The 23,635-nt window shown below is 41.8% G+C and overlaps 1 protein-coding gene across 3 annotated transcripts; it reads right to left on the reverse strand.

Moving 5' to 3' along the window:
• Window positions 1–1,439: 1,439 nt before the first annotated feature.
• SLC25A38 (solute carrier family 25 member 38) lies at window positions 1,440–19,578 on the reverse strand. Of its 3 annotated transcripts, none has more exons than XM_074272203.1 (7): window positions 18,672–19,578; window positions 14,838–14,959; window positions 11,319–11,403; window positions 10,160–10,339; window positions 9,347–9,515; window positions 6,642–6,808; window positions 1,440–6,031 (listed from the first exon to the last, which is right to left on the reverse strand). In XM_074272203.1, the coding sequence occupies exons 1-7, from the start codon at window positions 18,738–18,740 to the stop codon at window positions 5,909–5,911; spliced, it is 915 nt and encodes a 304-aa protein (XP_074128304.1). In that variant the 5' UTR covers window positions 18,741–19,578; the 3' UTR covers window positions 1,440–5,908. The 3 variants fall into 3 exon arrangements, with proteins under 3 accessions (XP_074128304.1, XP_074128305.1, XP_074128306.1); XM_074272204.1 differs by lacking the exon at window positions 18,672–19,578 and adding an exon at window positions 17,286–17,374; XM_074272205.1 differs by lacking the exon at window positions 18,672–19,578 and adding an exon at window positions 15,758–17,011.
• Window positions 19,579–23,635: the final 4,057 nt, after the last annotated feature.

A 23,635-nucleotide genomic window follows, 5' to 3' on the forward strand; every position in this document is an offset into this window, starting at 1 on the left:
TTGTTGTGTGTTCAGAACCAAGGCTGTAGGAAAGTTGTGTGGATACAACACAGGCAAGGACTGCTAAAAAAAAAACAAAAAACAAAACAAAACAAAAAAACAAACAAAAAAAACCCACCTCTTTAAGGGAGGCAATAGAGCACCTTGGAAATACCATAAACTCTGCACTCAGAGGACCTGAATTTAAATCTCACCCATGTCATGCTATCTTGGAGAGTTTGGGCAAAGTTACTTGAACGAGTTTTGCCTCGGTTTCCCTATTTGTAAAAAGAGCTGACCTCATGCCTTCTAACACTCATTCTATGGTCCCATAAATAGCACATTTCCTGACTGCATATCCACTACTCTTTCCTTTTGTTACAAATGGGCTCCCTCTCTCTTAGGGCATTTGGGAGGGCAAAATCAGATGTTTAAAAAAACAGATGCAAAACCTTCTTTGCATAATACCAAGTTCAAATTGGTAATTAGACCCCTGAATAGTACCTCATCTAGGTACTGCCATCCCATTAGGGCTCCAAATTCTATGGATAGAAGCAGATGAGCTCTAAAGTATCAAGATAGTATTAGGAGGACATGCCCTGTTTTCCGAAGCTAAAACCCAGCAAGTAAACTGTCCCCCAAGTTTGACCTAACACTTAAATCTTTGCTCTCACGTTCTAGAAATGGTCCCCGAACTAGGGCAAGCACAAACAGGATGAACAAGCCCAGAAAACCTTGTCTAGCTGTTGCCTTTTTGCTACACTACATGGTTTGGTGCTTTACCTAGCTACAAATAAATAATTCAGAGCTCAGCCATATTAATGCAATTCCACCCTTCCTCCTCCACCGGGAGAGGAAGACACATCTAATCTGCTTTCTAGTTTGAAAACTGTTTCTCTCACTTTTGAAATTAAATTTCTGTTGGATTTCTGACTGTCCTGTCTCTAGCCTGCTCTGTTTTGCTCCAGCCACCCAGTTTAGAGGCTGGTTCCAAGTGGTTGGTTAAGTTGTATAGCCCATTGTGATCGACAAAGTTGTAATTATGAACTCCTTGAAACTTAGGGTGTTCATTTCCAGATGTGAATTTTCTGGGATAAAGAGGGTTATATAGCCCAGATACTGAGGGCAGCCTATGGAAGCATCCCAAAGTCTCTAAATAGGAAAAACATGTTATTGATGTTGTAAAGTATATAGAACAGGGTAGAGAATCAATGGCAGAAACAATCTGCCAGCCTTTTCCTATCCGAGTGTATATGTAGATATTAAAAGACCTGTGTAATTATAATTATAAAGAATACCAACCATCCAGCTACTTGTTCAGAGCAATTGGAACTTTCATCTTCCAATACGAAGTCTTCGAAAGAATTGGCATCTACTATAATAGGCAAGAGAGAGTTCCTTCTCTTGAAAGATTTGCAAAACACATAATGCAAAAAAAAAAAAAAAAAAAATTGCCAATAAAACAATAAAACATATTTATTCAAAATGAGAAAGATATCAAGAACTAAAGTGAATTTTAAATTTAACTTCAAAATAGGTTTTCTATTTTGAAAACAGCCATGTTTAATGTAATCATTTTTTCTTATTTGTTTTCCCTAACAGTTCACAAACTTTTATTTCAAAACAAAAATATAAGCAACTGTTCACTAATTTTCATTTATGAAACCTCCTCAAACACACACACTCATATGCACATACTCAGTACATAAGCAACCTCAATATGTTAAAGTTAGATTAATCTCTGGTCCTAACTGGTAATACCAGCATTTTATTATTAGGCATTCTATATAGCAGGCATTCATATATAGCTATGAATACATAAGTACATATTGTCTATGAAAAATTAAAATGCATCTTAATTTTAACTTCCTTTTTCAAGCATTCAGTATTTAATTATTACTTTCAAAATCAAGTAGGCCCCAAAAAGCACTTTCTTTCAATGAACAGATTCTATTTACTTGTTAAAATCTGAACTTCTGAATCCTGAGGCTTGTCATGGATGTCAGCAAAAAACAAAAACAAAAACAAAAAGAGTATGGAACAAAGGCTACTGAATTCTCTGAGAAATATCAACTAAGTGTGAAATTCATAAGCATCCTAAATCAAGTTAGTTACTAACTCTTCAAAATTGAAGTTGAAACATCTTTCAGTGAACATAATACTAATATAGCATTAAAACTGATGATAATGGACAAGATGTTTCTATTCTAACAAAAGATGATGCTATTCTGTTAGGCTGGCCAACTTAGAGAAGCCAAAAAGTATTTACCAATCTCATTATGGTACCCAAGATATTCAAGGCAATTTTACACAAAAAAAATCAGATGTGTACTTCATTCTCCCGGCTTACATTCTCATATCATAGTGATAACATAAAATGTCTCACACCACACACCGTAAGCCTTTAGCTAGCTCCTCAGACTTCCCGGTCCCCATTAATTAATGTCTTAGTTGAAATTTAGGTTTCTGGAAAGGTCAGGTTGTGGAACTATCAGCATAGCACTTTTCCAATTTTTTTTTTCCACTCAAAAAAATAAATAAATAAATAAAACAATTGATTCCTAAATAACATGGGCTGGCTTAAAAATCCAAAACAAAACTATTAAGTCCTGCTGCCAAGTATTTGCAGGCTTGTTACTGAAATCATGGGTTGATCCTGGATCCTTAGGAACACTAAAAAATAAATACAAAGGGTTTGTAAAATGCTGGACCATTCCACGTACCAGACCCCTACCTCCCATCTATGTTGAGATGAACCAGAAGGATATCAGAAAAAAAAACAAAAAACATAGCTTAAAAAATCTGACCACATAGTAATTTATATGCCTCTCCAATCACTAAGAAGATAGATGTATTAAGAACAAAATTCCCATTTCAGTGAATTCAAGAAAGAAGAAAGAAGCCAGAGCTAGAAGATCTTCCAATGAGGCTGACTTCTTCTGCTATGTCTTGTTTAGATGATCTCCAATGGTCAGAACTCTGGGTGACTACAAGGCATGCACCCAAAAGACAAGGCCAGCCCAAGGCCTACTAAGATGAGAAGCAAACCCCACTTACTACCACTAGGGACTGTTAGCGTTCCTAACTCTCCTGTAATTCCTCCCCAAATCCCAAAGTAATCCAAATAAATCCAAAAATTAGTTTGGCATGAAGCCTGGAGCTCACCCATCTAAATCATCAATATCTCTTATGGTCACTTGCAATTTTATCAAATGTTTTTGCTAAAAGTATTAGCACGTTAAAGTTCTGAGAAAAAATCCATTTCCTCTCTCAGAATTTTAGGGCAAAAATATCAGAAGGAAATATAGGGAGAAAAATGCAATGACATTTGCAATCCTTGAGGACTGTGCAATCTTCAGTTGGATGGGCCCCAGTATTAACCTATAACTATGTCCAAAATATCTGCATAAAGGCAGACCACTTCTTCACCTGGTTTGAGCAGAGATTTAAAAATGAAAATATCACTGATAATTTGGACCGTCATACCCTAACACTTAAGGAAAATCTTTCTGGTTGGCAAATATTACCATTTATCTGCATAAAGATATTTGTACATCAAGTAGGAAAAACCACTGATTCCCTAAATCCTGTCTCTTTTAGAATTCTGATGGCAGTAGTAACTATCTCATTGGTAGTTCCTCTAAAGACTCTGATTGAAGTCAATAATTTCTAAAGGCACACATAACCATCACCTTTCTAAGGTTTCTAAGTTCCTAAAATATTGAATCCTAGTTCTTTTTCTTTACAGTATCATCTAAAGACAGGAAAAATTTTTCATGTTTAAAAGTTGATTTCTTCTTTTTCTTCCTTAAACTGTTAAGACTCTCAAAATTGGATGCTTATCTTAAAAAAAAAAAAAAAAAAAAAAAACTATTGCTAAACCTTCCTGCTTTTGCTGAATCTAAGTGAAAGAAGAGATAAATCCCCTTCAATCATAAAACTTTGATTTTATTAACCAGGCAATTGGTAACTCAACATGAGTTTTATTTCCTCTTATTGAGGTTTTGTGGATGAGATGAAACAGAAGAATAGAGTTAGCCACATGCTTAGTGCTAGCTTTCCCACCTATATAAACCCTTAGGATTTTCTATTTCCCTCATTTCCATTAGGTTTTATTTTGATGTAATGCCAGAAACACACACAACATAAGATGATAAGACTTTTAGTCCATTACATTTTTACCAGTTTTGAAATCACACACATTGGAAAAATACAAACCAAATCCCCAAGACAGCTTTCTTTCCTTCTTAAGGAGTAAAAATATCAAATACAAGCCTTGAAAAATTTCACCACAATCAGCCAGGTCAAATTTCCTTTAAAGCAAATTATAGCATTCCTTTGTCAAAAGGAAGGGGAGACCCATTAAGTAACTACCTTAACATAGGCCTGGGGAAAAGTGCAATAAATAACTCCATAACCACTTAGTGACCCAAAGGGCTTATCACATTTGCCAAGATTAGAGGCATGGTACGTCCTATTCCTTACCACTTTAATCTGACTTCACTCCAGTTATTGGAAAAATAAAAAGTGCCATCATAAGGTGTAAGTTGCTTTTTATTTCAAAACCAAAACCAAAATTTGCCTTGCTTTTCAGATTCCTCAAAGCCTGGTCTATTCCTATTCTCCTAATGACATAGCACAAAAAGGAACAGGGTTGTAATGGCTTATGTCAAATGAGGGAATTTGGCAAAACTACACACTGATGTCCTCAGATAGAAAAAGACATTTCTCTTCATCTCTCAGCACCCCATTGTCCCCCAAAATACTTATTGTCTGTCAAGGAAAAGGTATTTTAACATGAAACACAACTGAAAATTCTAAGAGTTAAATAACCTCTGAATTTAAGTAAACTTAGTTGTCTGTTCCGTTTAATAGCCCAAGTGCAGGAGATACCAGAGTTGAGCTTTTGTGAAACCTGGGAAAGCAGCGCTGAGCCTTCCATGGGTGTGGAGAGGCAGGAATTCAATGAGAATTCCTAAGATACTTCTAAACTAGCAATACTGAATCTTCATACTTTACCCTTGAAAAGAGTCTTTGGGTCTATTGCTTTGGCTAATACACAACACAGAACATAAAAATTTTCCTAGTTTGAAATGGAGTCAAAAAACAATGTTCATTATTAAGTATTAGATTAGAAAGAAGGCCTCCTTCTTGGAGGATTGTATCATTCTAAGATAAGTGAAAAACACTAGCTAAGTAGTCTAAGCAGCTTTCAATAATGTGAATGCTAAAGTGCTTAATTTCACAAATCCCAACCTTGGCTGCTGAAAATGTCAAAGCAGCCTGTTTAACTAGCTTAGGATCTAGGCAAAAGTAACATATTCTTTCTAAGCCAAAACACAAGTTAATTATCTTGATGGGGAACAACGAGGAAACCAAATTTATCTATTGTTCAGAACAATTATTAAGAACTCAAAACGAGGGTTTCTTTTCTCCCCTATAGTTATAAACCAAAAGTTGCTAATAGAGAAAGTCTTGTGCCCACCCATCAGCTCCTCAATAAATTAACATTGCAATTCACAGAGATTTTCCTCAGCCCAGTAAATGGGCTCTAACTGTCCTGTCACAAGTATTCCTCCAATTAGGCAAAAGCCCATCCTAAACACGTAGGTGGCTCCAGTAAAAGGATTCTACAGAGAACTTTTTTCTGGGTACCCCGTGCTTTGAACAGGTAGATTTGCTTGGTATAGAAAACCTTCAGCCCATTCCCAACCCAAAATCAGTTTATGGCAAATTGAGCCCCTTGGAATGCTTCAAACAGTCAAATAATTCCATTTCCTTCATAAATTGACTGCAGAAGGTGAATCAGTTCTGCCTGGAGCTCTGGCTTAGCAACCTCAGCTTTGCCCCAAAGGAGCAGATGGTATCAGTGATGAGTAGGGATAGAGCAGTGAAAAAGGCTGGTCCCACCATTTCTCCCTCCATTCTTTCAGGACTTCAAACCCATCTTAGCCATCATTTCTTCATAGACTGTCCATGCCATGGCTGCCATAAGAGTTCGCCTAAGGGCACGGGGAACGCCGCCATGGAAGAAGCCAAGTAGCCCATAATCCTGCAAAAAAGAAAGAATTCTTGCTAAGAGCAAAATTTTACAAACAATATTGGGGCATGCAACAGTGGAGACAATAGTGATCAGGAGCCTGGATGATGGATTTTCAGATACTTTCAAGCTATGTGATGCTGGGCAAGTCATTTAAGTGGAATTCTTTCTTCATTTATGAAACAAGGGGCTGGAATAGGCCGGTCTAATCTAAAGTCTAACCACAAGGCCTATGATCCTTTCATAAGACAACGTGGGTGCTTAGACACAGGATGACCCAAACGTCCCAATGAGAAGATCTTTGAGACCCCCCCTATATTCATGGATCATTCAGTTTTCCCTTGACATTGCAACACTATGGATATTAAGTATAAACTAGATCTGTGCAATGTCTTAGCCGGTTCTCTTCACCAGGATGCATTCCTAGCTCTAAAGCAATAGCTCTTTGCTCCCCCCACCTCTGTTTGGAGAGCTCTGAGAAGCACTTTTCCCTGACTACGGTAGGATAGGGAGTCTGAGGCTTCCTGTTCTCATTACGATATGAACAAGCAGAGTATACTCCACATCCCAGGTTAGAGCCAGAGCCAGAGCAAAGATCAGTGATGAAAGAGCTCAGCCTTACTTTGAAGATGATTGTCACAGTTTGGTCAATTCTCCGAAATTTCTCCGGAGACAGCTGCATGTGTGTTTTGACAACATCTGCAGGCTGAGTTACCAGTGATGCCAAAATGCCAGCAAAGGCCCCACAACTGAAGTTCACAAAGGGGACAAGGGCAGTGTCCAATTCATCTGAAACAGGACAAAAGCAAAATTTACTGAAAAAAAAAAATCCCACCAACAAGGGCAATATTACCCTTCTTCTTCCTACTACTTCTTTACATGAACTACCAAACTATAGATTCAAAGTCAACCAAAGTCCATGTGATTATACAATAAACACGAACTGTTCTCATAAAAACAGTTTGCAGTTCATGCATTCTCTTTGTCACTAACTGACATGAACTATGGTCAATGGCACTTAGAGGTTTGTTTGTTTTTTACTTTAATCTCCATCACAGGGAAAGGAAATATATTCTCTAGAGTCCTAATATAGAATCCAGTCTTCCTACTTAAGAGTTAACAATAGCATGTTCACAATTTCCTGCCTAATTAACTTATCCAAAACTATAACTTGGTCCACATTATTGGCCAAAGGATAATTTTTTTTTTTATTGGAAATTCAACTAGATATTCAGTTTCTAAGAGGACAGATTTTTCTGGTCACACAAAACTTGCCTCTTCTTTGAAGATCAAGCCAATGTTTGTTTCTAAAGCAATCTGCCAAACGTGCATCTCTCTATGCCAATGAAAGAACTTGAAAGTCCAGTAGGGTTATACTGTATTTTAAAAAGTTCAGTATAATCTACATCCATAGAGAGGACTGTGGGAACTGAATGTGGATCACAACATAGCATTTTCATTCTTTTTGTTGTTTTACTTCCATTTTGTTTCTCTCATTTTCTTTTCCTTTTTGATCTGACTTTTCTTGTGCAGCATAATTGTATAAATATGTATATTATATTTAACATATATTTTAACACATATAATATATATTGGATAACTTGTCATCTAGGGAAGGAAAAATTTGGAACAAAAGGTTTTGCAAGGATTAGTATTGAAAAATTATCCATGTATATGTTTTGAAATAAAAAAAAAAAACAAAAAAATAACAAAATTAAAAAAAAAAAAAAAAAGTAGTTTCAGTATACACTGTGTTTGAATGTTCATGGTGATTTTCTTCCTTTAAGGTTCTAAAACAAAAAAATCTTCAAAGACTTTGGAAGAACTCCCCAAAAAGCTGTTTCTTTCTTTCTCTTGACTTTCACTCACAATGTTTTGAAACTAGCTATTTTTAAGGAACAGTCAGTCTTTAAATTTAAGTTTGTGATACAGTGGCTGTAGTATTGACTCTGGAGTAATAGAACCTATGTTCAAATTGTACTTCTTACATAGAGTGGGGCCTTTGGCAAGTCCCAAGGTCTCAGTTTGTACATTTGTAAAATGAGTATTTGACTGTAAGCTCTTGAAAGCCTCTAATGCTATAGGAAATGAAGATGGAGAATAGAAATGTATTTTCTGAGATTAACATCCCAGCAAATTTCTCAGTACTTCAAAGAAAATTTAATACTCAAATTATTCCCCTAGAATGCATTAAACCATCAATGCCCAATCCTCCTACTTCCTGCCTTTATAAAGCTGCCTAAAATGAGGCATTTCTGCTTATTTTTGAAAGTTCTAGAGGAACAATACAGAAAATTTAATTCAGAGAACAATTCTTCAGTGCCTCCTCTGTGCTATGCACTGAGAGTACAGAGGCAAAAATACGAAAAGGCTCTTGCCTCAAGGAACTCATTCTACCGGAAGGAGGGATCATCTTCACAGATACATTTAACACAGAGGTGCACATGAAAGGCAAGAACACCAATGCCTGGCAATGGGCTGATGGGCAAAGATGGAGGAGCTAAAGAAAGCTTCAAGAAGAGAAATTCTGCATCATATTTGATAAAATGAAGAATGTGCCCTTTTGTTCTAGAGTCCCAAATGAGGATTTTTAAATAAAGGTTAAGCAGTGAGGATTCAGAATAATGTTTGGGAAACAGGTTGGAATATCATGCTTCATTGATTGGCTGTGTGGAGGAAGGGGATGATTAGTAGGATTAGGATAGAAGCATGTAGAGCTAGAACGCCGCCTAGTTTATTGGGGATTGAGTGGATGGCGGCATATGTAAATAGAAAATATCATTCTGGTTTGATATGAGGGAGTGTGTTTAGGGGGTTGGCTGGTGAGAAGTTGTCTGGGTCTCCTAGTGAGTCTGGGGAGAACAAAGCTAGAATGACAGGACAAACCTCAACTTCTCTCAATTTGACCAAAAATGTTTCTAGGAGGGAACTCAGTAGAAATGATTTTATATATATATATATATATAATTTCTCTACAGACACTGCTAACCCCAGCTTAAAAATTAAATTATTAAAAGGTTCTAAAAAGAAAAAAGAACACCCTCAAGATTTTAGGGTTCACTCTGAAATAGAGGAATAGTGAGTAAAGTCCCCCAAGCCTCAGTTTACTCATCTTGTAAAAGGAAGTGGCAAAAGAGGCAAGGACATGGTATTACACTATTTGAATCCCTGCTTAAACTTTGCTAAGACTTTTAGGACAGTTTAAACTTCATGTGGAACATCCTGGGAGGCAGTAGTGGATATCACAAACTCCTTAGGCGGCTTACTAGATACAGTGAATCCCTGTGTCTTTTCTCCAATTCCAAAGACCCAAGTCTGTAACTTTACCTTTCATCACAACCTTTTTGGTCTGGTTGTAAAACATCAGGTAGATCCCAGAAAAAGGTGCATCTCGGAGGAGCGTGGCTGTCAATCCACTGAACAAGCCCCTGTGCCCCTCAGTGCGATAGATGTTCTTCAGGGCGCCATGGACACTCTCATAGCCATACTTCCCACTCTACAAAGTACATGAAGACCAATGACTTGCACAGGAAATCCTGCACTTAGAACAAATGAAAGGACTTTGGGTGACATACACCGCAGGCTTAGAAGTCACACATGGCCCACTTTGCGTTGTGAATTAAGTTTGATAATCAAAGATTGAGCCCCAAGCCCTTTTCTCCATCAAAAATCCCATATATTTCATAGACCTACCTGTCATCTCCCCCAAAAGGTCCAAGAGGGCAGGGACAATTTCATTTTTGTCTATGTCCACAATACCTAGCACATAGTAGACACTAACTAATAAACGCCTGATGGGCAGATCACAGTTTGAGCTGGAAAAGACTTTAAGGACACTTCGCCCAACCTCTTCATTTTACAGATAAGGAAATGGAGACCCACTGAGGCACAGGGATGCCCAAAGTCACCCAGGCCATAAGTGGTAGAGTCTGGATTCTAACCCAGGTCCTTGAATTACATATTCAGCCCTCTTTTCACTGCATCCCAATGACATTATCCTGTTTAAGGTTATAAGCCCACCTGAGATTCAGAGAGGGCTTCCCTGGCTTAGCACATGTTCCCAGGGCCTCTCCTCAATAATCCTAATAACACCACAGGGACAACCACATGCAATGTATAACACAAAACCCCAAGACTCACCTCATATCTCGCCTTGACCACAGTGATAGGTAACATGCAGACCCCTGCCACAGCCCGGGAACCAATGCCCAGCAGGACAGACTGAAAGGCTGTGGGGGATTGCTCCAGGAGAAAATACTGCTTCATGTAGTAGAGAGTTCCAAAGTAGATCCCAACTCCAGGGACGCATCTTGCAATGGACTATAAAGAAAGGAGAACAAACACAAGAGTTAGTTGGACCCTGTTTCAGGCATAGTCTATAGCACTGACAGATCTTATGGGCATTTATACGTATCATGTTTTTGTTTTAGTTGTTTGCTAGGGAATTGGGGTTAAGTGATTTGCCCAGGGCCACACAGCTAGTAAGTGTAAAGTGTCTGAGGCCAAATTTGAACAAAGGTCCTCCTGACTCCAGAGCTAGTACTCTATGCACTGAGCTGTCAATTGCCTCATTTATATGTATTATGAGACCAATGAAAGCCTTTAACTTAAAAAAGGCCAAGGTCTCCCTCTGCATCCAGGGCCATCTTCTCGCCCTGGTCTATGTCTGACCATTGGACCCAAATGGCTCTGGAGGGGAAAGTGAGGTAAGTGAAATCACTGAAAACCAATTCACTTGCACGTCAAGGCATTACCTCCCTGAAGTCACAGTCCTCCTTTGAGAATGAAAGGACAAACAGAATTGAAAAGTCAGCAGAAACAGAGAAGGGAAGATATGACTTTGGTTGTGTTCAGAGCACCTATGATATAAATAATTGTTTTATTTTATCATTAAGCTGTTATTATTTCTCTAGTTAATAAATGGGAGTGAGAATAGAACATAGAGAACAGGCTTTGAAGGCAGGTCATTTGACCCCCCAGGTGCTACAAAGTTCCAGAATAGTGCCCATTTGAATTAGCAGAGGAAGTCTCTCCTCAGGCAGCTCCCAATCCCCAGGATATCATAGGCCCTGTCCCTGCTTCAATCTTACAGCATGAACATTTATTAACTAAATAATCAGTTTTTCTGTCATTTTTTCAGCAGAGAAAAGTTAGTGATAAAGTTCTAAAAAGCCCAAGAAGAACACAGGGCTCTAGACCCATCCTCATCTCTAGTTCACATATAATATTCAAATAGTTCAGCAGAAATATCTAATCATGAAAAATTAGCTCTCAAGATCCAAGCCAACAGGATGCTTACTGGAGATATTCCTTTCCAAAGTCCAAGCAGACTCTCTGTTCGAACAACTTTGTATAACAAAGATACCATTCCAATGCGTTTAGACCTGAAAGAGACCAAAATAAAATAAAATAAAACCAGAAAATAAGAGTCACTTTTCATATAGTTCTTCCATAAGGAAACCCATGCACTTCAGAGACATCATGGCGTAAACAATTACATTTACATAACTCATGATATTTATAGTTTCATATAATTTGACCCTTAGTATGCATGGATAAACGTACATGTATGGAGGCACACATTATCCTGTGCCGCTCTCTATCACAGCTATTTTATCTACCTAACTATAGAGCAAATATTTAAAGGTTAGAACCAGCATTAGCTGTTCCTTAAGGATTTATTCACTGATGATCACTTCCCACTAGTATTAGTTAATGTCACTAATTATATAAAAGTCTATTGTCAATGAAATCTTTGGCAAACTGTAAAATATCATCCAAGGGTACAGCAATCTAAGTGAATGTTCCAGATAAACTGGCTGATGTGAAAGGCTGAACTCCCAAGGAATTAGTATTGGGGAAAAGAAGATGGGGCAAGGCACTGAGTCTGTCCTGAACTCTGAAACAGTAGATACTGACAGTGTCAAACAAGAATACCAGAATGGAGAAAGAATGAGAGAGATAAAATTATTTTCTGTTATAAATGGGGACTGAATCAATTTATGGTTAGGATGAAGGAAGTCAATGTCCAAAGTATCACTATGAAGAAAAATGGTGGTAGAAGGCACAAATGTGTTCTCAAGAAGTGAAGCAAGATAAAGCTGAAAAGCTTTAGTGTTCAACCAACCCAAAAACTTTTATTAATTGATTATTGTGATTATTAAGTTATTATTAACTTATTTCCTCCTGGTCAGCAAAGACAACCCCAGAAAAAGTACTGCTTTGAATAAAATCAGGCCTAGAATGAAGGAGGACCCCAGTTAAGAAGAGAGGGAGAATTGATTTCAGAGACAGTCTCTTTCCTACCTAGAACCTCAGATGTATAAGGAAAGGAGACAAGTTTGGAAATAGGGGTAATGAGCTTATCTTATCAATCAATTTAGGTACAGATGTAGAAAATCAGTAGACCACAAAAGAATAAGAAACATTCAAAACACACACACACACACACACACACACACACACACACACACACACCTCTAGAGGACCAGGCCTGGAGTTGGGAAAACTCAGCTACCCAGAGTTCAAATCTGGCTTTACTTGACTGTATGACACTGGGTAAGTCACTTAACCAAAATGAGCTGGAAAAGGAAATGGCAAACTCTACAGAATCTTTATCAAGAAAACTTCAAACAAGGTCAGAGACCTGGATATGACTGAAAAGCCATTATTATTATCGATAATTTTGTACATGAAGCAACCTGTGGTGCATTCAACATGTGTATTGAATAGAATATTAACAAGGATTTGATATACCCCAAAATGAATTTCAAGAAAAGAAATTTTGCTTCAGGGAGCAATATGACACCAGTGCTAGTCTCTCATAGATATTGTTTAAGAAGCAAAGGCACCATGGACAGTTATAGTTTAACTGTCATTCTCTGAAGAAAGTTTGTAAAGAGACTGAGAATTTGTCTTGTTTTGAAAAGACTATTAACTCTTAACAACTTGAGAAAAAACCGAGAAGAGGGGGAGAAAGAACTTCTTTTCCAAGAAAACTGTATTAACTTCCCCCCCCCCCCTGAGGCATGGGTTAAGTGACTTACCCAGGGTCACGCAGCTAGGAAGTGTTAAGTGTCTGAGACCAGATTTGAACTTGGGTCCTCCTGAATTCAAGGCTGGTGCTCTATCCACTGCGCCACCTAGCTACCCCACTGTATTAACTCTTAACTTTCAAAAAACAAAACAAAGAGAACTGGTATTGTGAGACAGCTGAGTGAGGAACCTGTGTCTCCAAAACTGAATAGTCAGTAGAAACAATGAAGGAAGAGATCACTTTGGTTATGCTATCGCTCAGAGCACATATGTTGTACATAATTGTTTTATTATCAAACTGTTAAATATTTCTTTAGTTACTAAATGATATTAAGACTAATGATTATAGATTTTGATTCACAGAGGTAAGAAAAAGTTTATGGGAAAGATTTCTATTGTTAATATGTAATAAACAGGATTCAGGCTAGAGCTAAATGCTTATTTAATGTACAACACTGGATTAAACTTTAGTAATTTATGAAGAAGTACCTGAATATATCTTTTGATTGACAAAGTCAGGATGAGATAAAAAAAGAAACTGAGTTAGTAGCAGATAGAAGATGATTATCCTATATACCTGATACTTAGAAAAGTCAATGTTATTTAAATCCCAGTTATCTTGATAAAAAGCCATCCACTAATGGCTAGGAGCTAATTAGAAAATACAATTTTACACAAAATGAGGATTACTACAAAAAAATGGAAAAGAAAAATGCAAAGTGCTGATGGAATTATATAGGACTAGTGAAGGGAATACTTTTCTCCCTGAGAACAGAAGAGATCTTTTAATACTTGGAGGACTCTTCTTTCTACAAAGTTGTTGAAACCTCTATTATTGATAAGAGGCACAAACAAATCTTGATTTATATAAGTGAACTATTATGAAACTTTCTATAAAAAGAGATTTTTAAGTAAATTTACTTAAGGATTTAGGGAAGGGAAGGAGGCAGGCAGGAAAGAGATTAGCTACCCCCATAGAAAGGAGATGTTGGGAATAGGAGCAAAGAAATCATAACAGGAGAAAAAACATGTGGCCTGGGGGGGGGGGGGGGAAGAAGAAATTAGTGTTGGAGGATTGAATACAGAAGCGCAAATGGGAGAGGACAGACATCATCCAAGAGCCATAGATGGAAAGAAAAGGTGTTAGGTTCTTACTAAGTGCTAAATCGGTATTTAACAATTCTCTAGTTCCAGCCTTTAAGGGAAGTGTGACCCCTTTGAACTTCTGGGGAGGAGCTTACATGCTTAAGAGGAGCAAGTTCATTGGTTGAAGCATTTTTTCCCAGAAGACCCCGAGTTATTCCGCGCCCATTCTTTGGGAGGAGAAAAGAAGCAACATTGAACAAGGGAGAGGAGTCTCTACTCTAGGTCAGAATTGGGATGGCTCTCTACAGGAAGAGGAATCTGGCCGAGAGATTGAGTTGAGACAGCAGATCTCCTCCCAGAGAGGAATTGGCAGTTTCTGGAGACAACAGCACATTACCAAAAGGGGCATGCAGGAGGATACACTAGCAGGGCTCTCTCAGCCTAGTGGGTCTCAAGCTTAGCCTCAATCTAATGCCGCAGTGCTAGTTGTGCCCCTTCTCCTTTTATTTGGAGAAGGTTTTCTCTTAGAGCTGAAGGACAGAAGCAGAGAGCTAGCACAATACTGTAATAGAGTCAAATGAACAAAGTTGGGTTTTTAGAATGCAAATTTCTTTCAACATTCTTCCCAGTCAAATTTATGTAATGTAAATTTACATCAAGGAATTAGCAGTGATGGCAATTAGCAAGGGGCACCTACCCATGGTACGCTGGTTGGAGAGTCTGTAGTCGGGTTTTAAGCAGGTCCAGAGGTTGAAAAAGAAGAGCAGAACAGGTCCCACTGATGGAACCACAGAGAAAGGCCTTTATGGCAGGATGCAACTGAAAGACAATTGTATATCATGATGCAAATGAAGACTCAAAAATCATCAGATAAATTCAAAGGAACTCAACCTCTTCTTTCCCCTTAAACTCATACTACTGAATCTTCCTTTCAAGTATTATCAACATTATTTTAAGAACTTAAACAGAAGTAGATCAGAATTCTAGTTTCATGATTACCAGTTGATTTTCTATTACAAAAAAAATCCTCAAGACCCACCTCCAAACATTCTTTTTACAAAGCTTTTTATTTTCAAAACATATGCATAGTTTCCAACATTCACTCTTGCAAAACCTTGTGTTTCAATTTTTTTTCTTTCTCCCTCCACCCTCTCCCTTAAACAAGTAATCCAATATAATTTAAACAGGTGTAAATATTTCCGCAATTAAGATTATTCTTAAACTATCTCCCACCATCACTTTTTAAAATCTAAAGTTTAATACATCCTATCTTCTTTACTTCTTCATAAAACTTTTTTTGGAGGCAATTGGGGTAAAATTGAGTTGCTTAGCTTCACACTGGCTATTAAATGTTGTGTCTGAACCCAGATCCTGGAAGATTCCGGGGCTGATGCTTTATCTAATGCACCATCTAGCTGACCCAGCCATTTACTGATTAAAATAATAAACCCCTTTCTTCACCCCCTCCCCCATCACAATTACTAAATTGGATCAATTTGTGGATCAAAAAATCTCTCTGTAAGTTTACTACTTCTAATAGTGACAGCAGCTACAGACAGGGGTGACCACCCAGGAAAGTCAATCCTCTTTGACAGAGCACTAAATGACATATTTTACCATTCCCATCAGCTGATAGGTCTGACACCCTGAATTAGGAACCCTCTTGAAGGAACAAATCAGCTTTAGCTTGAACCCAGCAGTGATAACTAGTGCCCAAGACCTTTGGAGTTATGCTCAAAAAGATGGCAAAGAAATTTTTCACCTAAGCAAAATGAGTTTAGCTTCAGTAGTCAAGGACCTGTGCGATATCTCACTGTCAACTGCATTTAATTTTGTAGGTTCAGAGAAATTAATTAACTTGCCAATCATTATTCAACTCATAATCAAAGAGATTTGAACACAGGCCTTTCTTAAAATCCTGCAGGCATTTATAGCCGGGTGAAATGCTTTCCACCTGCTTCCCAACTAGGAGGCAGCTGTCCCTAAGAAACTGAAAGAAGCGCAGGCTTTCACAGGTTCGCACAATTACTACAATTAGAGGCAGCCGTGTGGGGTGGCCTGAGCTTTCCAGTGGGTCTTTGTCAGGGAGGGGGCCAGCCCTCACTTCTAGTGACCTGGGAGTCCCTTAGCCTGGCAAACCACTCCATCCGTCCAAGGCCCAAACGGGCCACGAAGTCAGACACCGAGGAGGGACTGGGAGGCCACCCCTTACAGCCGGGGGTCAGAGCGCCTCTGGTCAGCGGCTCTGGCCACTTTAGAAGGCCTTCACAAGCCTAAGCCGTTCCTTTCTGGGATCCCTACAGAGCTGTTCAGCTTTCCAAGGACGCGGTTTTGGATTGCCGAAAGAACAAGGCCCGAATAAGACAGCCCCCTAAGAGGAGGTCACCCCGCGGGAGAATTTGTGGACACTGTCCGGGTTCGGGATGGGAACCCCGAGGCCTTGGAGGAGGGCTGTGGGGGCCCCCCAAGGCACACTGCCACATTTCTCCCTCTGCAAAGTGGGAGTTTTACCCGGCCCTGGTTTGGAGTCACGAAGGTTCAAGTTCAAATCTAGGTTCAGACGGGGCTGTGTGACCCTGGACAAAGCCTCGACGAGCCGGAAAAGGGAACGGCCAACCATTTCTTTACTGAGAACCACCGCCTCGCCCCTCCATAGGGCTAAAGCTCGGCAGGGCTCACAAACACGGCGCGGCTCGGGCCCAGGCCCTGCGGCCCGCTCTCCCAGGACCGCCCGATGCCCAGCACAGCGGGCTTTCGGTGAGCCCGTTGGGGTTCTTTGTTAGACAGCGGATAGCTGGCCACTTCCTCCTCCAGCTCATCTTACAGAGGAGCAAATGGAGGCCAACAGGATGAAGTGACCGGCCCAGGGTGACCCAGCCTGACGTCCTAGAGTTCCAGCCCCGCGCTCCGCGGCGCCCTCTAGCGGCCAACATGCGCCAGCAGGAACGCGCAGGGAAAGTCTTCTCGACGGCCTCTCCTAAATCCAGCGCCACGCCCCCACCGGGCCGGAGGGAGAACCGGGACACCCAGTAGGCACTTATCAAAGGACAGCAGGTCGCGGAAGGCCTCGCTCTCCCCCTCCAGCCGGCGTGTTCTTTCCTCCCTGCTCCCCACCTCGGCTCAGGTCCCAGGGCCTCACACCCACCCCAATCAAGAGCTCGGAAACAACCATCCTTAGCTCGGGAGGAAGTCCCAGGGCCGCACACCCACCCCAATCAAGAGCTCGGAAATAACCATCCTAGGCCAAAGCCCCGCCTCCGCCCCAGCCAATCCCGAGGCAGTGACCCGACCAATCAGAAGACAGGGGTGGGGAATGGGGCGTGGCTAGACACAGTGGGATGGGCCGGAAGAAGAGTTTTGAGTGCGGCAAACAGAAGTGGAGGCTCTAACCCTCTGGGGTCACGGAGGGGCAGGATGGCCAATGGAAACAGCACTGACCGAAGGCCCAAGGCCTGGGTTCAAGTCATTCCTCTGACACCATCACTACAGCTAACGTGTACATGACAGCTACTGTATGCTAAAGCTTCCCAGACACAACCACACTGCCTGCACGGTTGCTATTAGCCCCATTTTACAGACAAGGAAGTTGAGGCACAGTGGTTAAATGACCTGCCTAGGGTACTTTAGCTAGTCCCCATAAAAGCTGGCATTTATAGAACACTTTAAAAACATCTCACTGATCCTCCCAACAATCTCAGGGGGCATTCTGGCTGCTATTATCGTCATCACCATTTCTATTTAACAAAGGAGGAAACTGGAACGGGTAAGTGACTTGCCCAGAGTCCCACAGACGGTGAGTGTCTGAGGCTAGATCTGAGGCTAGATTCCAACTCGGGTTTTCCTGTTTCCAGGAATCACTCTGTCAGTTCTAGACCGAGGCCCAGCCAGCCAGGAATAATAGAAAGTGCCTCGGCCAAAGTCACTCAGTCACTTCCTGCTTTTGTGAAATTGGCCAGTTCCCTTCACCTCGGCTTCGGCGGTTAGATATGAATAATGAGACCGCCCATCTCCCTGAGGGGTCCAGTGAGGGTCCAATAACACGTGTGTAACACAAGTAAACAAAAACACTTGGCCTAGTGCCTGGTCTCAGTAGGCCCGCACAAATATTTATTACTCCTCATTTTCTCCTTTATAAACATTCATTACTAGCTTTATTTGAAGTTCTACATGTTCCAGGCTCTCTGCTCCCTTCCTCTGTCAGACAGCAGGTCCCGCCCCACAGACTCAGGCACCGACTGCGGGGGCTCAGCCCGTGCCCGCGGGCCATCATTCAGGAGGCACCAGGACCATGACCTAAGGGGAGGGGAAAGGAGGGGTTCCCCGCAGCGAGAGAGCCTCACATGTAAATTACCGCCCCCCAGGCCTGAACAGATAGAAAAAACATTCTCTTTCTGCTCATTGAATCTACTCCGGCAGCTCCGGGTACTAGCCCGCCCTCCCCCACCCAGCCCGAGGCTGCATCAGACGGCCAGGAAAGCGGCCCCCGGGGCGCTCCCTCGTGCCTCCCCGGCCCCAGGCCCCTCCCCATTACCATGAGGGTTTCCACTCGGTCTCCGACATCTTGAGTTTTGAGTAGCGGGGCCCGGGACTTCTGGATCATTGCAGAGGCCGGGCTCGGGTCCGGCAAAGAGAGGCGCGTCCCAGGGGAAGCCCGCCGGGCCCGCGAGAAGTCGCTCGCAGCTCCGCGGGCCCCAGGGCGAAGCCGGGGCCGCACAGGGAAGGACCGCGGTTAAGAGCTGTGACGATTTTTCTCCCGAGCCGCATCCACTCCCAGCGGTCAGAGCGGACGTTTATCTCCCACTCTCGGGGACACGGACTTATCTCTCCGTAACTCCTTTTCCTCTGGGGGCCCGTAAACACTCCAGGGGACGATTTATACTTCGTAATCGCCAAGTACTGAACAGCGCCAGCACACAGTGGGCGTGTCGCCGCAAGCTCACCGGAGTGAAGCTCCCGGTCAGGCCCTTCCTGCCTCCGGCGGCGCGGGGCCAGCTCGTCTACCCAGCGAGCCTCAGTCTTCTCCTCCGCGACATGAGGGTGCTGCCAGAGCAAGCAGGCGCGCGGGCTGCCGCGGACAGAGAGCACAGGCTTGGCGAGTTGCCGGCCTTTACCTTTGTTAGGGGGGAGGCTTCCTTCGCCCACCGGTAGGCTCTATTCACCGGCTTCTCGGACGTCGCGGCTCGTCTATTCCCATCTCCCAGGCTCTCCCGACTGCCCCCGGGGCTGCGGCTGGAGGACGCTGCGCTGTCACGGAGCGTCCCAGCTACTGTCCGCGTGCGGGGCTTCTGCTCTGCCGGCGCTTGGAGCCTGCGCGGCCGCCGCCGGCTGCGATCCCCCCGAGCCGGGCAGGTTACTCTCCCGGAGCGGATCGGAGCCGCGAGTTTGTATTTTCCAGTGGCTGAGGAACTGCTTCCGGTGTTAGCAGTCGTGCTGCTGCGGAGCTGGAGCTGATTAATCTTTGCCCGCAAGTGACACCTGGTGGGAGTGTCTAGAACTGCGCTGGTGATAATTAACCCCCGTGGGGGAGGGGCGGGACTAGCGCACATTTCCTAAATTATACCCGGGTCTGGAAAAGACCTTAGCGGCCAATTAAGTGAACCCTCCTAATCTCACAGTCTCGGGGAAACCGAGGCTCTGAGAGCATGAGGCCCTTACTTGCCTAAGGGAGCAAGGAGGCCCAATGCAGAGGGCAGAACTCTGGAAAAGTGTACGTGAAACTAGGGGTTCACTCAGCGGAAGTGAGGAGATGATGGTTCTCTGGATCACCTACTTGCTCAGTACTTCGCATGGTGATGTCATGGTTCTCTAGTTCGCACATGCTCAGTGTGCTGTAATGATGTAATTGTACTAAGATATCTAAGGGCTGAGAAGGACCGGGCAGGAGACATTCCATCTGTGACCCGCCCCGTGGTGGCGGTCCTGCCTTCACTTCTCCACTAAAACCAAGACTCGGGCTGACCGGAGGACCTCCAGAAAACTAGCCCGAATATTACAGCACGTCACCCCCTGCTCCTAACTCCTCCATTCCTAACCTTCTCTGTGTCCCCAGCGGACCTTCCTAGAAGTCTGGGGAATCCCATAGACCCTTTCTCGGACTAATGCTTTTAGAATTGTGAAATAAATTCCATGGCATCGCAAAGGGAAGAAGTTATGTTGATATGCAATTATCAAAATAGTAAAAGACTAATTCATGCCTCTCCCCCCCCCCCCCATTGGAAGAACCAAGAATGTTCTCAAGGTCTGTGATCATAATGAAACAATTAACATTTACATAACTACTATGTGCAGGCCTACTATGCCAGGCACTATGCTAAGCATTTGACCAGTATTATTTCTTCCTCACACCCCTGGGAAGGAGGATTGTGATTACCCCATTTTACAGATGAGAAAACCGAGGTGGTGAGTGGCTTTGCCAGGTTTGCACAGCCAGTTAGTCTCCGGGATCGGATTTCAGTTCAAGTTTTTCTGATTCCAGGATGTTCTCTTTCCAGGTGAGACCCGTTCTAGGTTATCCACAGGAATCTCTAAAGATTGCTGGATATGGAAACAGGGGCCAGGGCTCACATACTGGCATTTACATTCAATAAACGCATTAACTTGTTCTTCTAGTTGGATATAAACACGGGAAGGCTGGATTGAAATCGGCCCATTTGGATTCAGGTCCCAACTCGAACACAAGTGCACATGATGGGGGTGTGAAACCGTAAAATTAACACTCTGAAATTCTGTTCCCTTTGATTCCCAGCCTCCCAGACTCCATAGAGTCTGACAGAGAGCATATCTCCCCAGACGAGTTAAGCATCTATATTCAATTGGAAATCTTGGTCAAAAGCACTCCATTGATCTTTATTTTTTTTTTTGGGGGGGGGGGTGCCACTTCTTCAGGAAATTCCAGATTCTCGAGAAAGGTCTTGGTCTGATAATCAGCTCAAACTGCCCCAAATCCCCCCTTCCCCACCATAAAAAGGGTTTCTGTTCACTCATTTCTTTGCAGAAGTCCAAAGCAGGGCTGTGCCTCAGTCCCTTGGTATAGCTGCCTGTCAGGACCCCTGCCCGCTGTGAAGACATTCTCTTCTCAGCGAAAAAACCTTTTGTTATTTCTCTGCCACTGAGGAAGTCAGTCTCCTAGCAAAGCTGACTTCTCATCCAACAATAAACTTCTGTTTTTGCTACTTAAAATATTTTGGGTTTGTGAATTCTTTCCACGAAGGACCTATGCCTCTGATCAAAAGGGATTTCCACAACTCTCTGCCACTAGAACCTCATCCCCTGTGTGATCCTGTATCACTTGGACTCACAGAAACCATTTTTTAAAAAATACCTTTTTTTAAAGCTTTCCTTAGAAATATTAAGAAGTATTAATCTCAAAAGTAGTTTCCAAATTTTTGAATATCCTTTTAGAGGACAAAAAGACATTTTTAGGGAAATGGATTAAGAATGGGTACAAACCTTTTAATCCTAAATCTAATTTTAATTTTAATTCCACAATGGAATCTATTCCGAATATATCTTCTTTATATTTATTTCTTATTAAAAGAAGGGACTGTGTTTTTCTGTTTCTTATATTCCTAGCATTTAGTATGGCTGATTGGTGAAGAGATCTGAGGTCACTAGGTGGGGTTGGCAGAGAAAGCCTGAAATATTGATAACTCCCTGAGGCAAGCAGGGAAGGTCACTGTTGGGGATCAGCTTAATTTAACCATCCCACTACCCCCTGTGGAGGTCATGGGTAACTCCACTTTGCCATATCTAATCAGAAAGCCAAGTTATAGCCAATCCCTGAGGTTAATTTCCCCCTATAATTCTGCCATTTGGTTTCCTTTTGGGTTAGTCTGCCCTCCCCTCTATGAGCCTATGCCTCACAGTGTCTTTCTCCTCCCCATCACTCTCCTTTCCTCCCTTCTTCTTGTACCTAACTTAAATCTTTTAGTCTGCTAAAGTCCTCTATGGATCTAGCCTGCCACTCAATGCATATTACAACTTTATGGAATATTTCCTTTTTCCTAGTTAATTGTGAGTTCCACTGAAGAACTTGTCTTTTCTCTTTGGGAGCTAGTAAGTGTCTGAGGCTGGCTTTGAACTCAACTTTCTGAAATAGATGCTGTTCTAATGGCAGAGTAGAGAGTTGTGGGGATCCCCTTTTGGTCTGAGACGCAGGTCCTTCATGAGAGAATTCACAAACCCAAAATATTAATGGCAAAAAGGAAGTTTTATTGGCACTGAGGTCTCTTCACAGTGGGCAGGAGTCCTGACAGGTAGCTATGCCAAGGAGAGGTTCCTTGACAAGACATAGTCCTGTTTTTGACATTCTGCAAAGAAATGAGGTTGGTTTTTTTTCTGTCCTTAAGATATAGTAAATTTAATATTTTGAGATGATGATCAGTGCTTGTCTTGTTTGGCTCCTTAAGTTATTTTTTTATTTTATAATTATAAATTTTTTGACAGTATAATGCATGAGTAATTTTTTTTATAACATTATCCCTTGTATTCATTTTTTCCAAATTTTCCCCTCCCTCCCTCTATTCCCTCCCCTAGATGACAGGCAATCCCATACATGTTACATGTGTTACAGTATAACCTAGAATACAGTATATGTGTGTAAATCCAATTTTCTTATTGCACATTAAGTATTAGATTCCGAAGGTATAAGTAACCTGGGTAGATAGACAGTAGTGCTAACAGTTTACATTAACTTCCCAGTGTTCCTTCTCTGGGTGTCGTTGTTTCTGTCCATCATTGATCAACTGGAAGTGAGTTGGATCTTCTTTATGTTGAAGATTTCCACTTCCATCAGAATACATCCTCATACAGTATTGTTGTTGAAGTGTACAGTGATCTTCTGGTTCTGCTCATTTCACTCAGCATCAGTTGATTTAAGTCTCTCCAGGCCTCTCTGTATTCCTCCTGCTGGTCATTTCTTACAGAGCAATAATATTCTATAACCTTCATATACCATAATTTACCCAACCATTCTCCAATTGATGGACATTCATTCATCTTCCAGTAAAAAATGAGTTTTAAATTGCCCTTTAATAGGAAATCTGAGACTGAAGTTCCCAGTTGAAAAGAAAGCCAATATCCCCAGGCCTGGATACTTATCGATATCAGGGCCAGATCTCCCAATTGAATGAAAATAACTTTGAAGGCTTTTTCAGCCTGATTGGTGGGGGGGGGGGGTCAGTTTCAATGCAGGGTGATTTGCCTCAGAAAAGGCCTGGCCTGGAAAGTATGTTTTCTCTTATTTTCTCCTAGACTTTTAGGAGCCTGGGACATCCCAATCTCTCTTTTTTTGCAGATCAAACAGGACATAGTTTCAGTGACTATTTTACACAATTTTTACAGAGTTCACCTGCATCAAAAGGGTACACAATTTAGGGGACATAGTTTTCAGAGTTCATCCCCGTCAAAGTTAGTGTAGCTGGATGGAAGAGTGGATAGAATGTAGAGTCTGGGGTCAAGACTCATCTTCCTGTCTCTCCCTTATTTTCCTGTTTC

This window comes from Sminthopsis crassicaudata, chromosome 5, assembly GCF_048593235.1.
Source record: "Sminthopsis crassicaudata isolate SCR6 chromosome 5, ASM4859323v1, whole genome shotgun sequence".
NCBI classification, from domain to species: domain Eukaryota; kingdom Metazoa; phylum Chordata; class Mammalia; order Dasyuromorphia; family Dasyuridae; genus Sminthopsis; species Sminthopsis crassicaudata.

Coding starts and splice junctions, on each gene's coding strand:
- SLC25A38 (XM_074272203.1), bottom strand. CDS start 18,740: ATGATCCAGAAGTCCCGGGCCCCGCTACTCAAAACTCAAGATGTCGGA. Junction 9,516..10,159: donor TGGTCAAGGCGAGATATGAG/GTGAGTCTTGGG, acceptor TGTACTTTGTAG/AGTGGGAAGTATGGCTATGA. Junction 6,809..9,346: donor CAAAAAGGTTGTGATGAAAG/GTAAAGTTACAG, acceptor GTCCTGTTTCAG/ATGAATTGGACACTGCCCTT.